This window comes from Zingiber officinale, chromosome 4B (genome assembly GCF_018446385.1).
Source record: "Zingiber officinale cultivar Zhangliang chromosome 4B, Zo_v1.1, whole genome shotgun sequence".
NCBI classification, from domain to species: domain Eukaryota; kingdom Viridiplantae; phylum Streptophyta; class Magnoliopsida; order Zingiberales; family Zingiberaceae; genus Zingiber; species Zingiber officinale.
This window is the reverse complement of record NC_055993.1, coordinates 80,342,577-80,364,162: the sequence shown is the minus strand read 5'-3', so window position 1 is coordinate 80,364,162 and position 21,586 is coordinate 80,342,577. Positions and strand designations below refer to the sequence as shown.

Here is a 21,586-nt window from a genome sequence, read left to right as displayed (position 1 = left end):
CTATTTTTAGCATCGCATCGGATTCATTGTCACGCTCGATCGCGTTTTCCCTTTTAGAACTGTCGAATCGTCCGTTTAACATTCCGAAAGTCCACGTGTCTGTATTTATGCAGCATGGTAAAATTTAACTTGCTGGGGACTAAAGCAGGCGATCCGGTTGACTATTAATTGGCAAATTGCAGTGGGTCCACCCGTCTAACGGACGGTAGGGATCTCTTGCCTTGCTCGGAATCCACTGCTTTATATACCGGTCGTCGCTTCGATGTCCGTCAATCGCTTTGGCCGGAGGCGAACAATGCTCCTTCGCAGCGCTTCTACGCCTTTGCTCAGCCAGCCATGGCCTCAGGTCCCGGCGCATGACTTATCCGGAGGGGCCGGGTCGGCGGAGCTACAAGTGCGGCAGCAGCTGCCGCGGGCGCGCTCGACGGCCCACTTCGCGTCCTGCTTCTCCGCCTCACCGCCGCACATCTCCAGGTGCCGCTCCGTGGAGGAGCGCGAGATTTCCGATGCACTTTCCAAGGCCCGGTCCTCTGTTTGCTCATCCCCTTCCTCGCCGCTCGGCCGGGTCCTCCTGACGAGCTCGGGATTGGACCAGCGCCGATTTACTGTTGCCTCCCCCAAGACCGGAGGGCGTCCCACCTTTTTTGAAGTGGGCGACGGAGGATCCGGTGGCGAAAGCGGGGGACGCGGGGTGGCGAGAGGCGGAGGAGGAAATGACTGCGGTAGCGACGCCATGGATGCGTATTACTCGAAGATGATCAAAACGGACCCGGGAAACTCTCTTCTCCTGGGCAATTACGCCAAGTACTTGAAGGAGGTGAGCTCAATTTTCATATAAATAAAGGGTCTAATGGTTAATGTCATCATTGTATCGTTATGAATGTTGAATTAGTGAGAATGCCTTCTAGAATTAAATAATAAATTAGATTTATAATTAATTAACTAATATAATTACATAAAATTCCAAACACAATATCTTGGCTTACAATTTGAGAATTGATATGTTTATACATTTTTTTTTTCTCTCTTTATTTATTTTTATACACAGCTAACATTTTCATCGCTCAAAGTTCAGTCCATCTCTAATTTTTGGATCTGTGTTATAGGTCCGAGGTGACATTGATAAAGCAAAGGAGCACTGCGAGCGGGCAATGGTAGTGAACCCAAGCGACCCCGAGGTACTCACCATGTATGCGAATTTGGTATGGGAGGACAACCATGATGCTCCCCGAGCCGAGAGCTACTTCGATCGGGCCATGAAGGCTGCTCCCGATGACTGGTAATTAACAACAAATTGCATCGGAAACAAGTAATATAACGAGGCTGTTTGTTATAGACTAATTGTGATTAACCGCAGCTACACGATCGCTTCTTATGCCAAGTTTTTGTGGGATGCTGAAGAGGAAGAAGACGAAGAGGGAGGAGGAGTTAGCGATGGCAGGAGCAACGACCAGGCTTGGTTTTTCCAAGGAGGAGCTCACGAACGGATTGCTGTCGCTTAAGAAGCCACTTCGAAGACTTGATCTGTCCCATTAAGTATTAATCATTACCAATGAAGTATTACTGATTCATGTTTCCTTGCGATAAAACATTATATATGTTACCATGGATATAATTTTTTTATTGACAATTGATAATTATCTCTAATGCCCTCTCTCGTTTGAAATTACGGTAGAAAATATTTCAAAACTATGATAAACAGTTATTAATTCAATTTGATAAGTGTTCATTATATATTCAATTCAAAATTGGAAGAAGAAAAAACCAAAAGGAATGGGGAAAAAATTTTTAAAAAAAACATATTTATTTTGATAACTTGAGTCTACACGGAAATGTAACAATAAAATCTTGCATATAATTATTTTTTATAAAAAGATAAAGGAAAATTCCTTCATGAAATTGCAATATCTGCTTTCCTTAATTTCAGTGAATCAATAAATTTCATAGCAATGGTTCTTGAACTTTTAATTAATTCAGTAAACCTTATAATATTAACAGAACATATAAATATAAATATAAATAAGTACTTAAAACATAAACTTGCCGATCGATCTTAACTAATAATTATTCACTATATATCCTTGTCCAAATCTTTGGCAGCCTCCTCAGCCAGCATCTTCTGCACCCTCTCCTCGGTAGCCATGTCCAATGCCTTCTCCTCTTGCCCCTTCATGTACGTCTGGAAGAACTCCTTGTTCTCCTTCTCCAACTCCGTCCAAACTGTTCATTTATTGCACTGTATATATACCTTTCCATGCATGCATGCATGCAATACAGAATGAGAACGATGCTATATAATATATATATGTGTGTGTACCAGTGGAAGTGATGACGGGATCGATATTGGCATGTTTGGAAAGGGCCTCGATGCATTCCTCCTTGTTCATGTGGAACACCAGGCATTGCTCGATCAAATGTTGCACCTAAGATTAATAAATAAATAGGTAATAGATGTTTTAAGGTGGGCAAGAACATGATCGATCATGATCTCAATACCTTTCTAATGTAGGAAGCTGATGAAGGCTCACCCATGAAAGACCACGAGCTGAGGAATGTGAAAATGGAGTTCATTTTTAAAGAAGATGCGAGAAGCTAGCCGAGGCGACGCGGGTGGACCCGCGGCCACGCGGGCGACGCGACGCCATTGGCAGGGATCGGATAAGGAGATCTAGAATGACGCTCACGGTTTGGATTCGCTTCGCTGCCACCGCTGGCCGACGAATGGGATTGTGCCACGGAAGCAAACGAGAACAGCAGGATTTGGATCGACGCTGCTCGCGTACGTCGACGGAGGAGATTGACGGTGGAAGGAGCTGCCGTCTCGGGCTAAATCATCTGTCCTCCTCCTTCCCTAGTATGCGTCATTAATGATGCTGTTAACTAATGTTTGAAGATACCCACGAAATGCGTGAAAGGTACGGGTGGAATGTTCTGATCGATCGCACGCCAACTACCTGCGCCCGCGCTGTCCATCGAAGTGCAAAACCACGGAGGAGTAGTCGCCATCAAATTGCTGCCAAAGCATTTCGATCGGAGAATCATGCACGATCGGAGACAACGAGCTGTGGTCGTCGCTATCTGTTGTGACCAGCAGATTGCTATTTTTCTGAAAGGAATTAAATGATCGCCTGTGTATTCACCGCCTGATTGGATCATGCGATAAGCGATGACGTTATCGGCCTTAATTATGGATGCAAATGGGTGCACATGGAACACCGATCGATCGACTGCGTATATTTTGCGCTGTCTGTCGTACGATGTGGAGTGCAACCTGAGAAGAAAAAAACAGAGAACAAATTGAGAAAACGACGACGACGTCAAAACACCAGAAAGGAGAAGGTAGGGCTGATAAGAAAACGTACAGAATAATTATCGAGAGAATTAAACCACCAGAACTGTATCTACACTGACAAATGGGATGTTGTTATCTGATTGCCCATTGAGTGGCCAGTGACGAAATAGAAATCCAACGATCTAATAATTAAGCATGACTAGCTCCTGTTAGCTAGGTAGGAGATGCACATTGTTCTCCACAAATTTTGAGGGCATGTGCAAAGGACAAATCGAGAGAGGGCAAAAACGACGGTGCTGACGAACAAAAGGATCAGAATTATTCGAAAGAGGTTCATTGAGATATTTTATACCGACATTCTGGAGCAGGAAGGAGGCCCTGTATGATCACCTTATCTCTTCTGATCGCCTCCTACATCCCAATAATCCTTGGCAGCTCTTGCCTACCATCAATTTTAGATCACACAAATTGCTCTGTACGATAGATCGAGGAGGAAGATGGAGACGAAAGTTCACGAGGCTGATAAAGTCAAGTACTGCAACTCACCACGACATCAGAACAGAGTCTTCATCATGCGCCAACCTAAACTTGTCTGCTGAGAACTACAGCGGAGAATTCCTACAAGTTTTTTTATTAACTGTAACCTATTTGTGCAACATGAGTCGACTTTATGTAATATCAGGGCCGTCTCAACCCTAGGCATAATAATAACTTTATCTCATGTTAAACTTTATTTCTTTATTGGTAGAATTTTAAAAATAAAAAATATTTTATGTTAATTAATTTGAAGTAATAAATTATTGTAATACTATTAATATAAATTTTAATTACTATTTTTTAAAAAATTATCAATCAATTTTAACTTTGATGAAGGAAAATCTTAACGCAATATTAAAAATTCTTATTGTGTGATCTAGATGTAATAGGTTCGAGTAGTAGATATAGGTAATGCGTACAATAGACCCTTCCCTAGGATCGTATATTGGTAGAACCTTCGTGAACTAAGCTTTCTTTTTATCAATTTTAACTTCAATAAATTATAAATTAAATTTATTTAGTCAAACATATTTAACTAGTAAACATCGACGGTAAATTATTAAAAAAATGTTCATAATAACTCGTTGCAAGGACACAATAATAATGATGGTGTAAAAATGATAATACAAGAAAAGAAAAAAATAAAATAAAATTTTGAGAGAAATAATAGTACAATATTAAATATATTTTTGAGTTTATAAAATATTTTTATAAAAAAATATCAATTAAGTATAACCAAAGTATTTTTAATTTATTAACCAAAATTAATTTTTGGTATTAAATTAAATTTTTATCAGTAAAAAATTTAAAATTATAAGTCAAATTTTAATAAAAAATTTATCAACCAAATTTAACTTTAAAATTAAAAAATTAAAATTATCAATCAAATCTAACACATGTAAAAACATAAAAATGATCAAATTTAACTTTATTCTATAAAAAATTAAAAAATTTTGACTAAATATAATTTAGCTAGTAAAAAATTAAAATTATCAATGAAAATAAATATTAACTAAAATGTATTTTAGCCATATATATATATATATATATATATATATATATATATATATATATATATATATATATATATATATATATATATATTGATCCGGCGGTAAGAACAGGGGACCCCCGTTCTGTGGAGTCAACGCCACGGGGAAGTCAAAGGGCAGGTGGCTGGCTGGAGAGGGCAGCGACCGGCCGGCCGGCCGGTGTCTAGTTGACGGTCAAAGGCACCCTGGCGAAAAGCAAGATTCCGGCGCTCATTGGACAAAGATCGCAGGGCCGAGCGGAGGGCACGCTCGGCTGAAGACAGGAGGTAGCATGCTGCTAGCAGTATCCACCAAGCACGACTGAGGATCTCCCAACCACTATACATATCCGGCCGCCCGGACGTAGGTCGAAGGCTGTCCGACCGGATGTTAGGCAAGGGAGTAAGGGCAAAAGGACAAGTGACACATCTTTTTCTGACAGCGGGTATGTTCCACATGTAGGTCATACTCCTAATCTTATGACAGGGGGTTCCGCTGTCCCATCGAGGACATGCTTGGACTGTAGCAGTATGGGTCAGGTAAGCTCACTGACAAGCCCTTACTGGGGTATGGGCCGCGAACACGTGTACACCTCGGTATGTGTACACTCGCTTCTCCGCTGCCCTATATAAAGGCCCTCATCCTTCGCCGGAGGTACGCGTTCTAATATTTGGAGAGCCACTTTTTCACTGCTTGCTTGCCTGACTTGAGCGTCGGAGGGTCGTCACCGGGAACCCCTTCCCGGCCCGACTTTTGTGCAGGCTCGCCGGAGATTCGTGCGACCAGACGGAGGCCTACGCCATCGACTATGAGAGCGCCACGTGCCCAGCATTCGTTGGTTCAGCGATTCGGACATGATCATATATATATATATATATATATATATATATATATATATATATGGGCCCTAGGCATAGGCCGACCCTATGTAATATACCCTCAAAATTCTTTTGAAAATCATCCCTTAAAACGATATAGAAAATGTGAAAATCTCACTTGTGAGAGAATCTTAAAAAAAATATATCTAAAGATGTATTTATTTCAAATTATCGTACATAATCAAGATTACAAAGAATAAAACATAACCTAATATTTTTAAATTCAATTCTAGACAATAAAAATTTATTTATTTAAAGATTTTAATGTGTAACTTAGTTTAATATTTTACTCGGACGGATTGAGATTTGAGAAAAGCTTGCTATTTAAGCTTCTTGCTCATTGATTCTGAGAACGAGTCAAGCACAGAGAGTCAATCAAAAGCAAGGAAATTGAGCGAAAGAGTGAAGATGGAGCAGAGGAGTGGTTGCTACATCGACTTGCATGGAAACAGCGATGTCGAGGCTACTTGAAGGATGGGTCGAATCATGCTCAGGTTCCGTCCAATCACTCCCAAGCTAGGCGTCAACTCGTTAGGGTAGCCTCCGCCTATGTCGTCGTAGTGTCATCCTCCACCGAAAGGAAGACAAAGAGGAAGGGCTCTGATGGTTGTAGAGGGAGGAAGGCGAGGAAGATGGAGACTGGCTGGTCTTGTTCGTTAAAGGAGGACTTGGCCTTGTGTTCGTTGATAACATCCTCGTCACTCACAATCATGACTCTCTCCTTGATTCCTAAGACTCCAAAGAGGAAGGATGACATGACGGTGGAACAAAGGTGCGCTAGATCTGAAAAATTGCTCACCACTACGTTAGCGCCGACGTGGATAGGCCAAGGGCGGGCAGGTGAGATGCCTATGACAACAGGGGTTGCTTGGCCAGTGACAACGGTGGTGTTCCTACCTAAGATTGCCAACGAATGAGCCACGGATGAACTATTTCTGATGTTGACGAAGTCTCAAATCACCAAGAAGAGGAATGGGTTGCCAAAGGTGCTCACCAATCCCAAGAAGGAGAGAATGAAAGAGGGGGAAGGAGGGTTAGAATGGAAATCAGGGGATGCTCTGTGTTGACGAGTGACTCATATTTGGATAAGGTTAATATGAGGGATGTTATAAAAGAAAAATCTGTTAAGATTTTTCATAATAAAATTATGTTAAGATTTTATATAACAGAATTTTGTTATGATTTTTCATAACAAAATTCTATTACGATTTTACCGGGTCTGGAGTTTAGCATTATTTATAGGGATTATGGTAAGCTTATTGTACAACAACAAACACAAGAATCATTAGATGTAAACACAAGAACCACGGTAACTCTTCTTCTTTCTCTTCTTCTTCTCCTTCCTCGTGTTTGCTCTCCTTTTATGCGTCTTTGTCATGTTACTCCACGCGATCTCTTTTCTCTCTTCCTCTTCTTCCACGGTTTAGAAGTTGAGAGGTGTTGCCCTCTCTTTGCACAACAATTGGTATCAGAGCTACAGGTTTTGGCGGATTTCTTCAACATGTCGGGGATAACTTCTGCGAAGTTTGATCTAGTGAAGTTTGACAGAACCAAAAACTTTGGATTATGGCAGAGAAGAGTCAAGGACTTGTTGGTGCAACAAGGCATGGTGAAGGTGCTAGGAGAAAGAAAATCGGAAAACATGGAGAGATCAGATTGGGAATAACTTCAGGTGAAGGCAGTAGCAACAATCAGACTTTGTCTTACGGATAGTGTGATGTACCATGTCATGGACGAGGAGTCACCGGTGGCAGTTTGACAAAAGCTGGAAAGTCGGTACATGTCAAAGTCATTGACAAACAAGCTATATCTTAAGTAGAAATTATTCAGGCTGAAGATGATAGAAGGAACCGATCTAAGTCAACACATCAACGTATTCAACCAGATTGTAAGTGATCTGGAGCGAGTTGATGTGAAGTTCGAAGACGAAGATAAGGCGCTGATGTTGTTGAATTCTCTACATTCATCTCCTACGTACGAGAATTTGATTACTACTTTGATGTGGGAAAAGGAAACTCTCAAATTGGAGGAGATCACAGGTGCATTGCTAGGTTTTCACCAAAGGAAGAAAACAAGCGATAAATTTTCTCAGGGAGAAAGACTTGTGATAAATAGCAACCAAGAGCGTGGTATGAGCAAATCTCGACATGGATTGGGTAACAACAACAAGGCTCGTTCTAAATCAAGAAGGAAAAAGGTGATCAGGTGCTACAAATGTGGAGGCAAAGGTCATGTCAAGAGAGATTATCCAGAGATAAAGAAATATGTTACAGAGAACAAAGATAGTTCGGCAAAGTCTACAAACATAGTTGAAGAAGAAAATTCAGAAATCGGTGATGGAAATATGCTATCAATTATGTCAAGTTCGGAGTAGCTGACAGATACATGGATCTTAGACTCTACATGTTCATATCATATGACTCCAAACAAGGATTGGTTTGACACCTATAGGGCAGTGGATTTTGGTTCAGTGTTGTGGGAAACGATGTGTCATGCAAAGTTATTGGCATAGGGAACGTCAGAATCAAGATGTTTGATGGTGTGATCAGAACTTTATGTGATGTCAGTAAGAGCTAAGGAAGAACTTGATCTCACTAGACACACTGGATGGTATTGGTTGCAATTACAAATCAATGAGCGGGGTGATGAAGGTCAGCAAGGGAGCTCTGACGATAATGAAAGAACAAAAGGTAGCAGGAAATATCTACAAGTTGATAGGGACTACAGTTGTAGGTGGAGTCGTCTCGGTGGAATCTGAATCAGATAGTACTATCTTGTGGCATATGCGACTAGACATATGGGTGAATGTGGATGCTAGAATTTCATAAGAGAGATTTGTTTAAAGGTGTCAAGATGTGCAAGCTTGAATTATGCAAATTCTGTGTTCTTGGGAAACAGAGAAAAGTACAATTCAAGATGGCAGCAAACAAGACAGAGGGGATTCTAGAATACGTACATACGAATCTTTGGAGACCAGCAGTGTAGCATCACATGGAGGGCACTTGTATTTTGTGAGTTTTACTGATGATTTCTCACGAAAGGTCTGGGTATACTTTATGAGTCACAAGTCGGAAACTTCTGCAAAGTTTAAATTATGGAAAACTGAAGTGGAGAACCAGACCGGAAGGGAAATCAAATGTCTTAGGTCAAACAATGGAACTGAGTATACAGATTCAAAGTTTCAGGAATTTTGTGAGCAGTATGGGATAATGAGCCATTTCTAGATTCGCAAGATACCTAAAACATCCCTAGCTTATCTCTCAAGTTTTTTTTTTAAAAACACCCCTTTCGGCTTTTGCTATGTAGATAACCGCAGTACAATTCCATTGAAATAAACTATCCTATCCAATGTAAATGACAGCATCCCAAACATGAGTTCAACAAATAAGAACAATGTATTCTCGAACATCTTCCTATACAAATAAAGAACCTCCCATAACAGGAACAAGTAAGTTTTGCACTCCTAAAGTCCGGACAGTGTCTTGCATCCATCTCGCCTCTTCGCCTACTCCGTCCGCATGCCTTCCGTCATAACCTGGGTGATGTCCTCACCTATAACGTAGGCATCATGAGTCTACGAACCCAGCAAGTACAATCCACTATGAATAATATGATGATATCCATAAAGTAATAGGTATAGTAACTAGTAGACATATAAATTATCTCAAATACAGTAAACTAAAAGAAGGTTCGATATGTAAAGTTTCCTACATAGCTAATAAGGGTGAATATGTCATATATCCGGTAACCACTGAAAGAGTCAGTCAACAGTCCCATGATCCTCGAGGTACCTTCTAGGAGAACATGCAGTCATATCATATAGCCGAAGCTAACATAAATTATCAGTCAAGTTTGGATGGGGCCCCCCGAAGCTCATCCTGGGTCACCCAACGTACTGTCACCCCATATGCTCATATTCATCCCACTAGCCATATAAGTAAAACATAATTTATTTGTAATATGCTGCACAAAACTGGATATAGATAGAGCTATACACTTAAAAATGCATAGTGGAACAACAAATTACTGTTCTTCAATCAATAGGTACGTAACCAGTATTTCAATTAATCATCATTCTCTCGTTCTGTCCTATAACCAGTCCATGACTATATTCTGTACACAATCCAATAGCAGTCCATATCATTGGTAAACATCCCTATTTTGAATGTGAACAACTAAAGCATGTTGTCACATATGAATCAAGCTAAAGAACCTACATCCGAATCATGCATAATTCCATAATTCCATTATCAGTATTATAAAAAGCAAACTTTAATTCCATAATTCCATTATCAGAACAATCCTAATCAACGTGCAAGCTAGCAATAACTTCATAACCACAGCTAATGCAAGACAAATACCGGAATTAAATCTTCAATCACCAAAACAGGACACGATTCCACCAGAATAAAATTAAAGCACGCATCAAAATTCTTCTAATCCAGTGAATCGAAAAAGAAAACAGCAAGATCTCGAGCAGTCACAGCTACAAAATAGTATCAAATTGCCTCCGCACAAAACTACCAGTACCATGAGACAGAATAGCAATGAATCAAACACTCACCTTCCAAATCAGACCCGCCATTAGCAGACAAAAGTAAATAGAGGTAGACTCATTTGTGATCAAGATTTAGAACACCTACATTATGTCCACACTGCAACTCAGCTAAGCATATCAACGAACAGGTTCCTTGCAGGACACTCACGACGACAACAACACGACAGAAAACGAATCAAAACCCGTTCACAGTCAAATTGCAATATTCACATTAAGAGCATTCCAGTGGAAATTGAGCTCCATCAACAGCATAAAGCACCGACCAACCGACGAAATCTAGAAATCAGGCGTTTCCAAAAGCATTTTAATGAACCTTCGTTCGCATCAGTAAATCACAGAGGAAAAATCGAGTACACACTCTTTCATAACAAGCAAGATCCACAAGATTCACAAAGGAATAGTCCACCGAAAGCACAGACTCCATCAATAACAGAACGCAGAGTCAAAGCCCAGAAACCATGTGATTTAAGCCAAGAAAACCCCAACGAAATCTCGACCGAAACGAGACTCTACAGAATAGAAATCTTTCGTAAATCATTTCACCAATCACCTTACCTAAGAGAACGATACACACCTTCTAAGTTCCTACCTCCTTTCCTCACAGATCTCGCACAATCATAAAGGGTATGAACTTGCAAAGACAACCAAAAACCTGTTCAAATCGTCAAGACGAAATTGAACTAAACCATTTCCACTCGCAAGTACCAAAAATCTACTACGAAACCATGAAGGGGAACACAGAATGGAGCAAGAACACCAAGAAAACCTAGGTCGCGACACATTCAATCAATCGACAGTAGACTAGCAATTCAAACTCACCTAAATACCAATCCCATACCTCATGGATCTCATACAATTATAGGGAAAAATACTTGTCTTCCCTTCCGCGTCCCTCTTTTGAAGCCCTCACCCTAGCCGTAGCCGCGTCGCCGATGTGATGGTCTCCTCACCCGCTCGTCGTTCCCCACAAGCTCGCCGACGTGAGGAGCTGCTTGGCCAGAGTCCTAATCCACGGTGGAGAGTTTCATCGCAAATCACCGTGCGAAGTGTGAAGTCGACAAATTTGAGGAAAGGTGCGTGAGAAACGAATTTGATGTGGACGTTGATTTGGATGGATCCCACCTATTTAAAGATAGGGTCCATCTAAATCAAGGGTCTTCATATAATGGTCATCCTTTGGTCCGTAATTTGTGGACCAGAGGATCTGCTCTCCAATTAGTAGGGATCCTTTGGTCCGCAAATTGCGGACCAGGGGATGATCCATTGATGTGGACCCTTGATTTGGATGGATCCCACCTATTTAAAGATGGGGTCCATCTAAATCAAGGGTCTTCATGTAATGGATCATCTTCTGGTCCGTAATTTACGGACCAGAGGATCTGCTCTCACGTTAATTAAATCCTAATCTTGGGTATTTGATCTCAACCAACTCCTAATTTAATTGGGTATTCCTAAACAGACATTCTCATATTCAATTATACCCCTTAAAACCTAAAATAACTCCCTGAAAATTCATAAAAATTTCAATAAACTCTATAAATTCATATCAATTTAATTCCTGATAAATCACCCATGAAAACATATCTATTTTTCCTTAAAATAATCTAATTAGGCCAGATTTTAATTATTTACACCTTTATCCATATTTTTAATATCTAGTAACCTTATATATTTATTTTATACTCCTCCAAGCCATACAAAGGTTATAATTTACCTCACCAAGGCCCCCCCCCTTTTTATAACTTTTATGCATATTTAGGTCATGAAATTTATTTAAGTTCGGATATACTATAACATATTTGATTAAACATAATTAAAGCTAGCCAGTTAACTTAAACTTCATTCTAACTATACCCGAACTAATTAAATAATTTATTTTAATTAAAACAATTAGTTTAGGTCGTTACAATACCTCAGTAGAACGGGGTAGCAGAAAGGTTGAACAGGACAATCATTGAGAAGTAGGATGTTTCAGGCTGAATGTAGGATTTGCAAAGAGTTTCTGGACGGAAGAAGTTAACATGACATGTTATCTTATTAATAGATCACCAAAGGCAGCACTAGAAGGCAAAGTATCAAAGGAAGTATGGATAGGGAATCAAGTAGATTACTCTCATCTTCGAGTTTTTGGATGTCCATCCTATATACACATATCTAATGAGGAAAAATCAAAGCTGGATGCGAAGTCAAAGCAGTGCATATTTCTGGGGTATCAAAAAGAAGTTAAAGGCTTCAAGCTTTGAGATCCTAAGGCAAACAAGGTGGTGATCAGCAGAGATGTGATGTTTGATGAGAAAGCTATGTTACAGCGTACTCTGGAAGAAGGAAAGGAAATACCAAATAGCAACATGGAGAAAGATATTGTGCAGGTGGAGCTAGAGACTCATGACTCTGATGATTCTAGCTCAAAGCACACGGAGCATCGCACTATAGCTAGTGGTAGAATGAGACGAGTCGTAAAACCATCCACTAGATACGGATTCGAAGACTTGATATCTTATGCGCTTATCACTAGTAGCGGAGACCCTACATCTTTTCAAGAGGCAATACACAATTCTAAGAAGGACAGATGGATGGGTGCTATGGCAGAGGAGATGGAGTCGTTGCATAAGAACCAAACGTGAGATCTAGTGGAACTTTCTAAAGGAGAGAAAGTTATAGGGTGTAAGTGGATATTCAAAAAGAAAGAAGTAATGTCAGAGGGAGAAGAAGTGAATTTCAAGGCTTGGTTGGTAGCAAAGAGGTATTCACAGAGAAAAGGGATTGACTATGAAGAAATTTTCTCTCCGGTGGTAAGACATACGTCAATTAGAACGGTGTTGGCTTTAGTGGCACATCACGATTTGTAACTTGAGCAAATGGATGTGAAGACGACATTTCTTCATGGAAATTTGGAGGAGAGATTTTTATGTCATAACCCGAGGGGTTTAGTCAGCCCGGACAAGAGTGGTTGGTTTGCAAGTTGAAGAAATCGCTCTATGGATTGAAACAATCTCCTAGGCAATGGTACAAATGTGTTTGATCCATACATGATTCAAAATGAATATAGGAGATGTGAGTATGACTGCTATATATATGTGAAGAGCCTTGAAGATGAATCATTGGTTTTCTTACTACTATACGTAGATGACATGCTCATTGTTGCGAAGAAGATGAAAGAGGTTAACAAATTGAAGAGGCTACTGAGCAAGGAATTTGACATGAAAGATTTGGGAGAGGCTAAGAAGATTCTTGGGATGGAGATTCACAGAGATAGAGTTGCAGGGAAATTATGATTGTCTCAACATAGCTATGTGGAGAAGGTGCTGGATAGGTTCAACATGAAGAATGCAAAGTCGGTGAGTACACCCCTGGCGCATCACTTCAAATTATCTAGTACACAATATCCAAAGACAGATGACGAGATCCAAGAGATGTCAAAGGCTCCTTATGTCAGTGCAGTTAGTTGTCTGATGTATGTCATGGTTTGCACGAGGCTAGATTTGGCGCAAGCAGTTAGTATGGTGAGCAAGTTTCTCTCAAATCCTAGTTGACCACATTGGGATGTAGTGAAATAGATTTTCAGATACTTGAGAAATACAACTGATTATGACATTATCTTCAGTAGACAACCGGAAGATCCTTCAATTGCTGGGCACGTAGATGCAGACTATGCAGGAGATTTAGATAACAGGAGGTCTACTACAAGATATGTATTCACTGTAGCAGAAGGACCTATTTGTTGGAAATCTATGATACAATCTATTGTTCATTATCTACTACAGAGTCCGAGTACATGGCAGCAACTGAAACAGCAAAGGAAGTTTTATGACTTACAGGGTTGGTCAAAGAACTAGGTGTTGAGCAAGGTGGAGTCAAGTTGTTATGCGATAGTCAGAGTATTATTTATTTGACGAAGAATCAAGTGTATCATGCGAGAACCAAGCACATTGATGTGAGGTTTCACAAGATCAGAGAGTTGATTGCTTCTAGAGAAATTCAACTTGAGAAGATTTACACTGCAGACAGTGTTGCAGACATGCTAACAAAGCCAGTGACTATAGAGAAGTTCAAGTATTGCTTGAACTTAATCCATATCTTTAAATGCTAAAGGAAGGAAGTCCAGATCCAGAGGTCCAGGTGGAGCTTTATTCAGATACTCATGTTCTTCGAAAGGGTGAATATTCGCCAAGGTGGAGATTGTTGACGGGTGACTCATATTTGGATAAGGTTAATATGAGGGATGTTATGGAAGAAAAATCTGTTAAGATTTTTCACAATAAAATTCTGTTAAGATTTTATATAATAGAATTTTATTGTGATTTTTAATAACAAAATTCTGTTACGATTTTATCGGGTCTGGAGTTTAGCATTATTTATAGGGATTATTGTAAGTCTATTGTATAATAACAAATACAAGAATCATTAGATGTGATTCTCTTGTGTAGAGAGAATTCTAATAAAGCTTCGACCGTTTTTATGGAGTAAGCACATCGTCGAACCACGGTAACTCTTCTTCTTTCTCTTCTTCTTCTCCTTCCTCGTGTTTGCTCTCCTTTTGTGCGTCTTTATCATGTTGCTTCGTGCGATCTCTTTTCTCTCTTCCTCTTCTTCCGTGGTTTAGAGGTTGAAAGGTGTTGCCCTCTCTTTGCGCAACACTCTGGCTCACGGCGACGGAGAAATGTAGATGATGAACAATGGATGAGTGTATGTATGTTCATGTGTGTGTGTTTGTGTATGCATATTTGTGTATGTGTACCTTGGCTCATTGATATGGGCTTCTTTTATAACACTGCTAAAATGGTAGTCTCTCTTCATTAATTGGATATTATGTCATAATAAAGGAAACGTCACATCGTTGTATCTCCACTGTATTATATAGTCACATTGCTCATATTTTGTATATGTATAATCATACTGCTTCACGTGCTTTGACACCCCACATGCTATCCCATGTGCCACATCAATTCAAATGATGTCACAAGCCTGTGAGACATAGCATCAGTTGGGCTAGAGAGCCTGGTTTGATAAGTAAAGGGAGAATTAGATCGAAGAGCCTCAAAGGAAAGAGCTGGGAGTCCTATGAGTGGGAGTGTCCAGTCGGTAAGGTTGAATGGAGCCGAGCAGGGCATTGGGTCGATAGGATCGAATAGAGCTAAGCAGGGTGTTGAGTTAGTGGGGCTGAATGGAGTTGAGTAGGGCACTTAGTCATGGAGCCGAATGAGTTGAGAAGGGCGTTGAATCAGTGGGGCCGAATGGAGCTAAGCATTTGGTTATCCAAACTGAATGGCGACCCTTCTTGTCTTGGATAGCTAGACTGGAAGCGATTCGGTTGACCCATCCGAACTTTGACCTCCATCTCGGCAAGACTATTAACATTCTCAACACACGTTGAAACTCCCAATTTACTCCCTATATCAGGTGGGGTCATGGGGTGATGGTGGAATGAATGTCGAACACGTGGAGGAAGGGAGAAGTGTCGTGGCATAGCAATGAGGTTGTGCAGGCGACGTTGTCGGTGGATGACTCCCTCTAGTTTGTCTCCAATGAGTGGGGTAGGGCCACTTGGACAAATGATGTGTACCTGATAATGGTGTCCGGAGGGTCTCAAAGGTAAATGGACGATGGAAGAGGACGAGTAGGTACGAGTGGGCCTGGTGGCGAGGGGGGGGGGGGTAGTTTTGACAATGGCAGAGGCATGCAGGGCATTGTTATATTTTGAGCGGATTGAAATTTGATAAAGTTTTAGGGATATTTTTGTCCGAAAGAGTAAAAATCAGAGAATAATTTTGGGTAGGGGTGTAAACGAGTCAACCCACAAGTGAGTTATTCAGGTCTCAGTTCAAAAAAAAAAAAAGATTTGGTCGATTAAGTTAACGAGTTGAGTTGGAGCCTAATTTTGAGCTTGAAAATATTATCGAGTCAAGCTCGAACTTAATACTATTTAGTTCGTGAGTTTGCGAACATATCATTTAAAGGCTCGAGAATGTGTTCGTTAAACTAAGCTCGTTTAACTTTTCAATGAGTCATTTTCGAACCAAACTCGAGCCGTTTGTGAACTATTTAATTTTATTACAAGTCGAGCTCGAGCTTAAGAATTAAAGTTCGAATCAAACTCAAGCCGAGCTCAAGCTTAGGTAAAATGAATTGATCTCGAGCTCGAACCTCTTATTGTTTGGCTCGGCTCGGTTCGGTTCGATTACATCCCTAATTTTGAAAAACTTTTTTTTTTTTACCTCTGAATCACATAAAATCTCACACTTTCAAAGTAATCACATTCCATGTTATATGTCCCTACTTGATGATATGGAGGACATGCTCTATTACTTAGGAATCACTCATTACTTGAACTAAATAGAGTTAAATAATATAACTAGGTAAATAATCTTACTATTTAATTAAGAATATAAACTCTTTAATAACTAATTTTAGTGAAACCCAAAATTAAATTAAATTAATATCTTTTATACACTAAAAATAATTTAAAGGTATATTAGTAATTTTTTCTAGTTATTTTTTATATAAAAAATATACACTGCCATAGTTCTTTTTAATCCTACATTTTAGAATTGACAACACTGCGAGCACAGAAATTTATATAAATACTTTGGGTTGACGACGTTAGAAAGCATATATTTCTCGGCCTTTTGGAATTCTCAAGTGTAGTATCTGTTCTTATCAGTTTAATATATGATATAAAAAATTTAATTAATTTTTTATAAGAGAGAGTCTATTACAGTAGCTTGTTGCTGGGGTTCTCAAGCATTGCCGTTACGTTGCACCCTTACTAAGTCCAATTTATGGGTCTGAGATACACTAATTTATGTGTATTCATGCATTATATTACATATGTCGTGTGCGTGATGACTAATTAAAATTATGAATAATAATATTTAATCAAATATGCCCTACGAGTAACATTATATCCTATAATATTGAGAATTAAGATATTCCCCCCCCTCCCCCCGGACTGACTCAATTGCTAAGTGCATGAGATAATGACTATAATGATTGGAGATTCGAAACTCGATAAGGATTTCATCATCTTTGTGAACTCTTAACCATATATTTATCAATTTAGGTTCTTGTTGAACTCGGTGATATGAAATAGTTGTGAGGGGTGTGAACATGGCGCTACCAAGAGAGTTAAGATATTTCCTAACATCGTAATTTGCTTCGGTGAGAAGAGTTAAAAAAAAATGAAAATTAACGTAAACACTCTAAAATTTTAAATAAAAATGTCCAGACAATTGCTAGACCGCCAAGCCGAAAGGCCACGTGCATTGCACGTGTATCATATAATTTAAGAAAAATATAAACATTAATCTGAATTTTAAATTAATTTTAATATTACTTTTTCATAATTTTTAAGGCTTAAACTGAAATTTTTCCCTTTATTTACAATCACATATTCTATTTGTTATTTATAATGAAATATTAAAAAAAAAGATAAATACAAACTTCGAGTCTTTCCTGAACCAATAATTATAGACTCCATTGCAGCAAATTTACTGCAACAGCTGGGATTTACATGGAGACTAGGGGGACTATGCCTCCATGCCAGTGTAAATCTGTCTCTATGTTAATAGTTATCGTAGTTTATTCACTAAGATCAAGTAGAGCATTGATGAATTTATCATGCAGTGTCGTAGTTTATTCATCTAGATTAAGCAGAGCATCAACGGATCTACCGTGCAATTGTCGACAACCATCGACAGATCTCCCTTCGATTTTACATGGTGGAAATTGAAGAGATATGTAATTTTGGTTGTGATCTTGACGCTGAGATAGATGATGTGTGTAAACCTCGAGCTCTAAGATGCTAGATCCGACGATGAATGACGGGGACTCTGGCCATGTTCCGGATGGTGAAGAGCTTTGCCTAGCGCACGCAGTGACAAGGGGTGGCGTTAAGATGGTTGACACCGACAAACCAAGAGTCAATTCCTGGAAACAAGATCTCTTCTTAATAGTTTCATTGGGTAAGGCGGCGGAGGATTCAAAGTAAAGATAGGGTTGTAAACGAGATGAACTTAGGAGTAACTCTAATTAGCATTAGTTAAGCTAACTAAACTTATTTAATTTTATTTAATAAAATAATTGAATTAAATCAAATTAAATATAAAAAGAATTAGGCCGTTTAAATTTGATTTAATTTTTATTTCAATTTAGTTTGATTTAAATTAATTTATTTAGATAATATTGAACTTATAATTAAATTTATTTGATCAATTAAAAATTTTATATTTTTAAAATTTATATATTTTGAGACCTTTTATTATTTATTTATTTATTTAATTAAAAGCTGAGAGGATGATTAAGGGAGTGGTCGTTGTTTATTCATCAATACCAATCACTGAGGCTTAGCACACGCTAGCTCGTTGCCACCTAACACTGCTGACTGTATGACCTTTAAATACAGTATATAATAATTATTTTTTTTCAAAAGCTAAAAATCCTGGATCCACAGTGCAATGGAACTCTGCTTACGTACGTACGTACGTACGTACGGCCACTCTACCGGATTTGTTGCCGGCCGGAACCTGTTGTCAGGTAGCCGGCGATCCGATACCCAGTGATTAGAGCCGTCAGCGCCAGGAAGACGAAGGCAGCGAACCCCATCGCCACCGCCACGTCCGCCTTCACGCAGAACCCGCCCTCGCACGCTCCCTGGCCCCTCACCCTCCGCGCATCCGCCGCCCCCGCCGCCCCCGCCGCCACAGCCATGTACGCGAACGCCTACGCCATATTCAATGTTTATCTAGTGATTGTTTACAGACTAATAAAGTAGCGATCCTGTTGAGATTATAGTATACGAGACTGACCTGGTCGTGAGCGAAGTCAAAGAGGAGCTGCATGGGCTCCGGGAAGAGCGTGGCGCCTCCCGTCAGGATCTGGTAAACGGCGGCACACGTCTCGAAGAGTGCGTAAGCGGCCACGATGGCGTTCGCCGCGAGCAAGAACCTGGGCCACTCCCCGACATCAATACATGAGAAACGGAGAGGGGAAAGGAAATTCAGTACCGGAAAGAATTGAAGCGGAGCCAGGAAGGGGAGGAGATGGTGGCGGTGACGATGACTGCGGCCAAAGCGAAGCCGAAGGTGACGATGCGGATCAGCAGAATGAGGAAGTGCAGGCGGCTGCGGCGGTGGTGATGAAGTTCTGGGAACGGCGGCCTGGAGGGGAAGGCGTCGCCGCCACGGTTGTGGAGTGGGGAAGCCATGGAAATACAATGGAAGAATTGATCGGAGGAATCAAATGAATGGATTGAAAACGGGTGGAATCACGAGAAGGAAGGGGGAAAGTAGTGCGGGTAGCGCGATATGATTGATGCGCACAGTTACTCAGTAGCCCACTGTTGCTAGGCTTCGTGTTGGCCCTTTCACGTTCTGGTGGAGCCGCTCGGTTTCTCGGTTGGCGTTAGCATTAAATTTTGCCGTCAACGCTCAGCGAACAGCCGGGTCCGCGACGCGAATTCTATGGGGTTGAATTCAATCGAATCCCACGTTCAAAAAGATTTAGAAAAAAAATAATGAATTTAAAAAGATACCTGTTTATTAGCATGAGTCCTAATCATAAAGATCTAAATTTAAAATGAATAATATTATATTATTATTAGATGTTTATAATGAATAATATTATATCATTATAAAAATATATAAATATTTTTTAAATATAATAAATTAGTATTAGAATCATGATCTAGATCTGATATAATATGGAGTTGCCTTGAACGAAATTAAGGGTAGGATCAGGAGCAGGTCAGGTTAATCGGATGCTCGTATAAGGAGGAGGGTCAGGATGATTGGATGCTCGTGAGGAGGCCTGGTGCAGATCAGGATAACCGATTGCTTGCGGGGAAGGCCCAGAGTGGGTTAGGGTGACCGGATACTCGCAGAGAGACCTGGAGTATGTCAGGGTGATCGGATACTCGCGGGAAGTCTTGGAGCATGTAAAAGTGATCGGATATTCGCGAGGAGGCCCAGACCATGAGAGGAATGATAGTCCTTCATTTGAGGGGATGATTGTTGGGATTCGATCAAAGTCCAATGTTGGAAAGATTTAAGAAAGATCATAGGTTTAAAATGATATATGATATCTCCATTGACATGAGACTTTTGGGGAAGAGCCCAAGAGCAAAACCAAAAGACCTTAGGTCAAAAGTTGACAATATCATACGATTGTGGAGATATATGAACATCCTTTGGGTACAACAAATTAGTATCAGAGTCATGGTCCAGACCAGATGCAATGTAAGGTGACTTTGAACGAAGTTAAGAGTAGACCCGGAGTAGGTTAAGTTCGCCAGATTGGGGGGGGGGGGGGGAGCGGGTCAAGGTGACCGGATGCTCGTGGAGAGGCTCGGAGTATGTCAGAGTGACAGGATGCTCGCGGGGAGGCCCAAACCATGAGAGTAATGGTGGTCCTTCATGTGAGGGGAGGATTGTTAGGATTCAATCAAAGTCTCACATTAAAAAAGATTTGGAAAAGATCATAAGTTTAAAAGGATGCATGATATCTCCATTGGCATGATGCTTTTTGGGGAGAGCCCAAGAGCATAGTCATAAGAGCGTAGACCTAAAGTGGACAATATTATGCCATTGTGGAGATATATGGATGAACACAACACTATGGTTGTGACATTATTAGTACGAAGTCTCCGTGTAGTGCTAAATGTGAGCGAGAACACGGGGTTGAGAAAGTTCCTGAATTCGCTACCAATACCTAACTTTGCACAAATACCCCCGTTTTATTATTTTTTTAAGCAATTGACAATATAGGGTTTATTCTACCATATATTTAACATATGTGTACCTATATTTATCCAGTTCAGATCTCCTATACCCTAAATCCTGATCCCTTCTAAAATGACACATTTTGGATATCGTTTCATTTACGCTCATTGTAATAAAAACTCTTTCGATCCAACGGTTATAGTAATTAGTTTGCTTTTTTACCTTAGAGATTGGACGACCATACCTTACACCCTTAGAGTTTATAAGTTCTGTTGGCCTAGGGTTTTCGCCTATGCTTACCACATCCTTCCAATGCTCATCGTCTGTCGCGGTGATTTAACCTTTCGACCTTCTTCTTCACTTGTAAGTTTTTCCTTAAGTTTTTTTGGCTCCCTAATTTTTCTTGCACTATGGCTCTCGATGCTCTTGTGAACGTTCCTACTTTGTGGTACACCTTCACCCTTTCTGATTTCAACGGTGGGGAGGTGGACCAAGTCCGGCTAACTTTTGAACTCCCTCAAGATTACCACATTATAATCCCTAACACTCTTTATCATCCCCATCTTCCCCTGACT

At 40.1% G+C, this 21,586-nt stretch overlaps 3 protein-coding genes and 1 pseudogene across 3 annotated transcripts; 2 read left to right on the top strand and 2 right to left on the bottom strand.

The window, feature by feature from the left end:
• The first annotated feature begins 247 nt into the window (after positions 1-247).
• LOC121975253 lies at positions 248-1,640 on the top strand. The gene is made up of 3 exons (XM_042526800.1): positions 248-817; positions 1,107-1,279; positions 1,358-1,640. Exons 1-3 carry the CDS (start codon positions 263-265, stop codon positions 1,500-1,502), a joined length of 873 nt encoding a protein of 290 aa, XP_042382734.1. The 5' UTR covers positions 248-262; the 3' UTR covers positions 1,503-1,640.
• Positions 1,641-1,939: 299 nt separating this feature from the next.
• Positions 1,940-3,219, bottom strand: LOC121975255. The gene is made up of 4 exons (XM_042526802.1): positions 2,955-3,219; positions 2,497-2,851; positions 2,318-2,423; positions 1,940-2,220 (listed from the first exon to the last, which is right to left on the bottom strand). The coding sequence occupies exons 2-4, from the start codon at positions 2,569-2,571 to the stop codon at positions 2,072-2,074; spliced, it is 330 nt and encodes a 109-aa protein (XP_042382736.1). The 5' UTR covers positions 2,572-2,851; positions 2,955-3,219; the 3' UTR covers positions 1,940-2,071.
• A 13,690-nt stretch (positions 3,220-16,909) lies between these two features.
• Positions 16,910-17,082, top strand: LOC121978924 (annotated as a pseudogene).
• Positions 17,083-18,589: 1,507 nt separating this feature from the next.
• On the bottom strand, positions 18,590-19,613 carry LOC121977642 (CASP-like protein 4C1). The gene is made up of 3 exons (XM_042530101.1): positions 19,299-19,613; positions 19,101-19,239; positions 18,590-19,014 (listed from the first exon to the last, which is right to left on the bottom strand). Exons 1-3 carry the CDS (start codon positions 19,496-19,498, stop codon positions 18,793-18,795), a joined length of 561 nt encoding a protein of 186 aa, XP_042386035.1. The 5' UTR covers positions 19,499-19,613; the 3' UTR covers positions 18,590-18,792.
• Positions 19,614-21,586: the final 1,973 nt, after the last annotated feature.

Bases quoted from the DNA above. Each gene is read 5' to 3' on its own strand.
- LOC121975253 (XM_042526800.1), top strand. From the start codon at position 263: ATGTCCGTCAATCGCTTTGGCCGGAGGCGAACAATGCTCCTTCGCAGC. The intron at 818-1,106 runs GTGAGCTCAATT...TCTGTGTTATAG, and splicing joins ACGCCAAGTACTTGAAGGAG to GTCCGAGGTGACATTGATAA. The intron at 1,280-1,357 runs GTAATTAACAAC...GATTAACCGCAG, and splicing joins AAGGCTGCTCCCGATGACTG to CTACACGATCGCTTCTTATG.
- LOC121975255 (XM_042526802.1), bottom strand. From the start codon at position 2,571: ATGAACTCCATTTTCACATTCCTCAGCTCGTGGTCTTTCATGGGTGAG. The intron at 2,424-2,496 runs GTATTGAGATCA...TATTAATCTTAG, and splicing joins CAGCTTCCTACATTAGAAAG to GTGCAACATTTGATCGAGCA. The intron at 2,221-2,317 runs GTACACACACAT...ATAAATGAACAG, and splicing joins TCCCGTCATCACTTCCACTG to TTTGGACGGAGTTGGAGAAG.
- LOC121977642 (XM_042530101.1), bottom strand. From the start codon at position 19,498: ATGGCTTCCCCACTCCACAACCGTGGCGGCGACGCCTTCCCCTCCAGG. The intron at 19,240-19,298 runs GTACTGAATTTC...GGAGTGGCCCAG, and splicing joins CTCCGCTTCAATTCTTTCCG to GTTCTTGCTCGCGGCGAACG. The intron at 19,015-19,100 runs GTCAGTCTCGTA...AATATGGCGTAG, and splicing joins TTGACTTCGCTCACGACCAG to GCGTTCGCGTACATGGCTGT.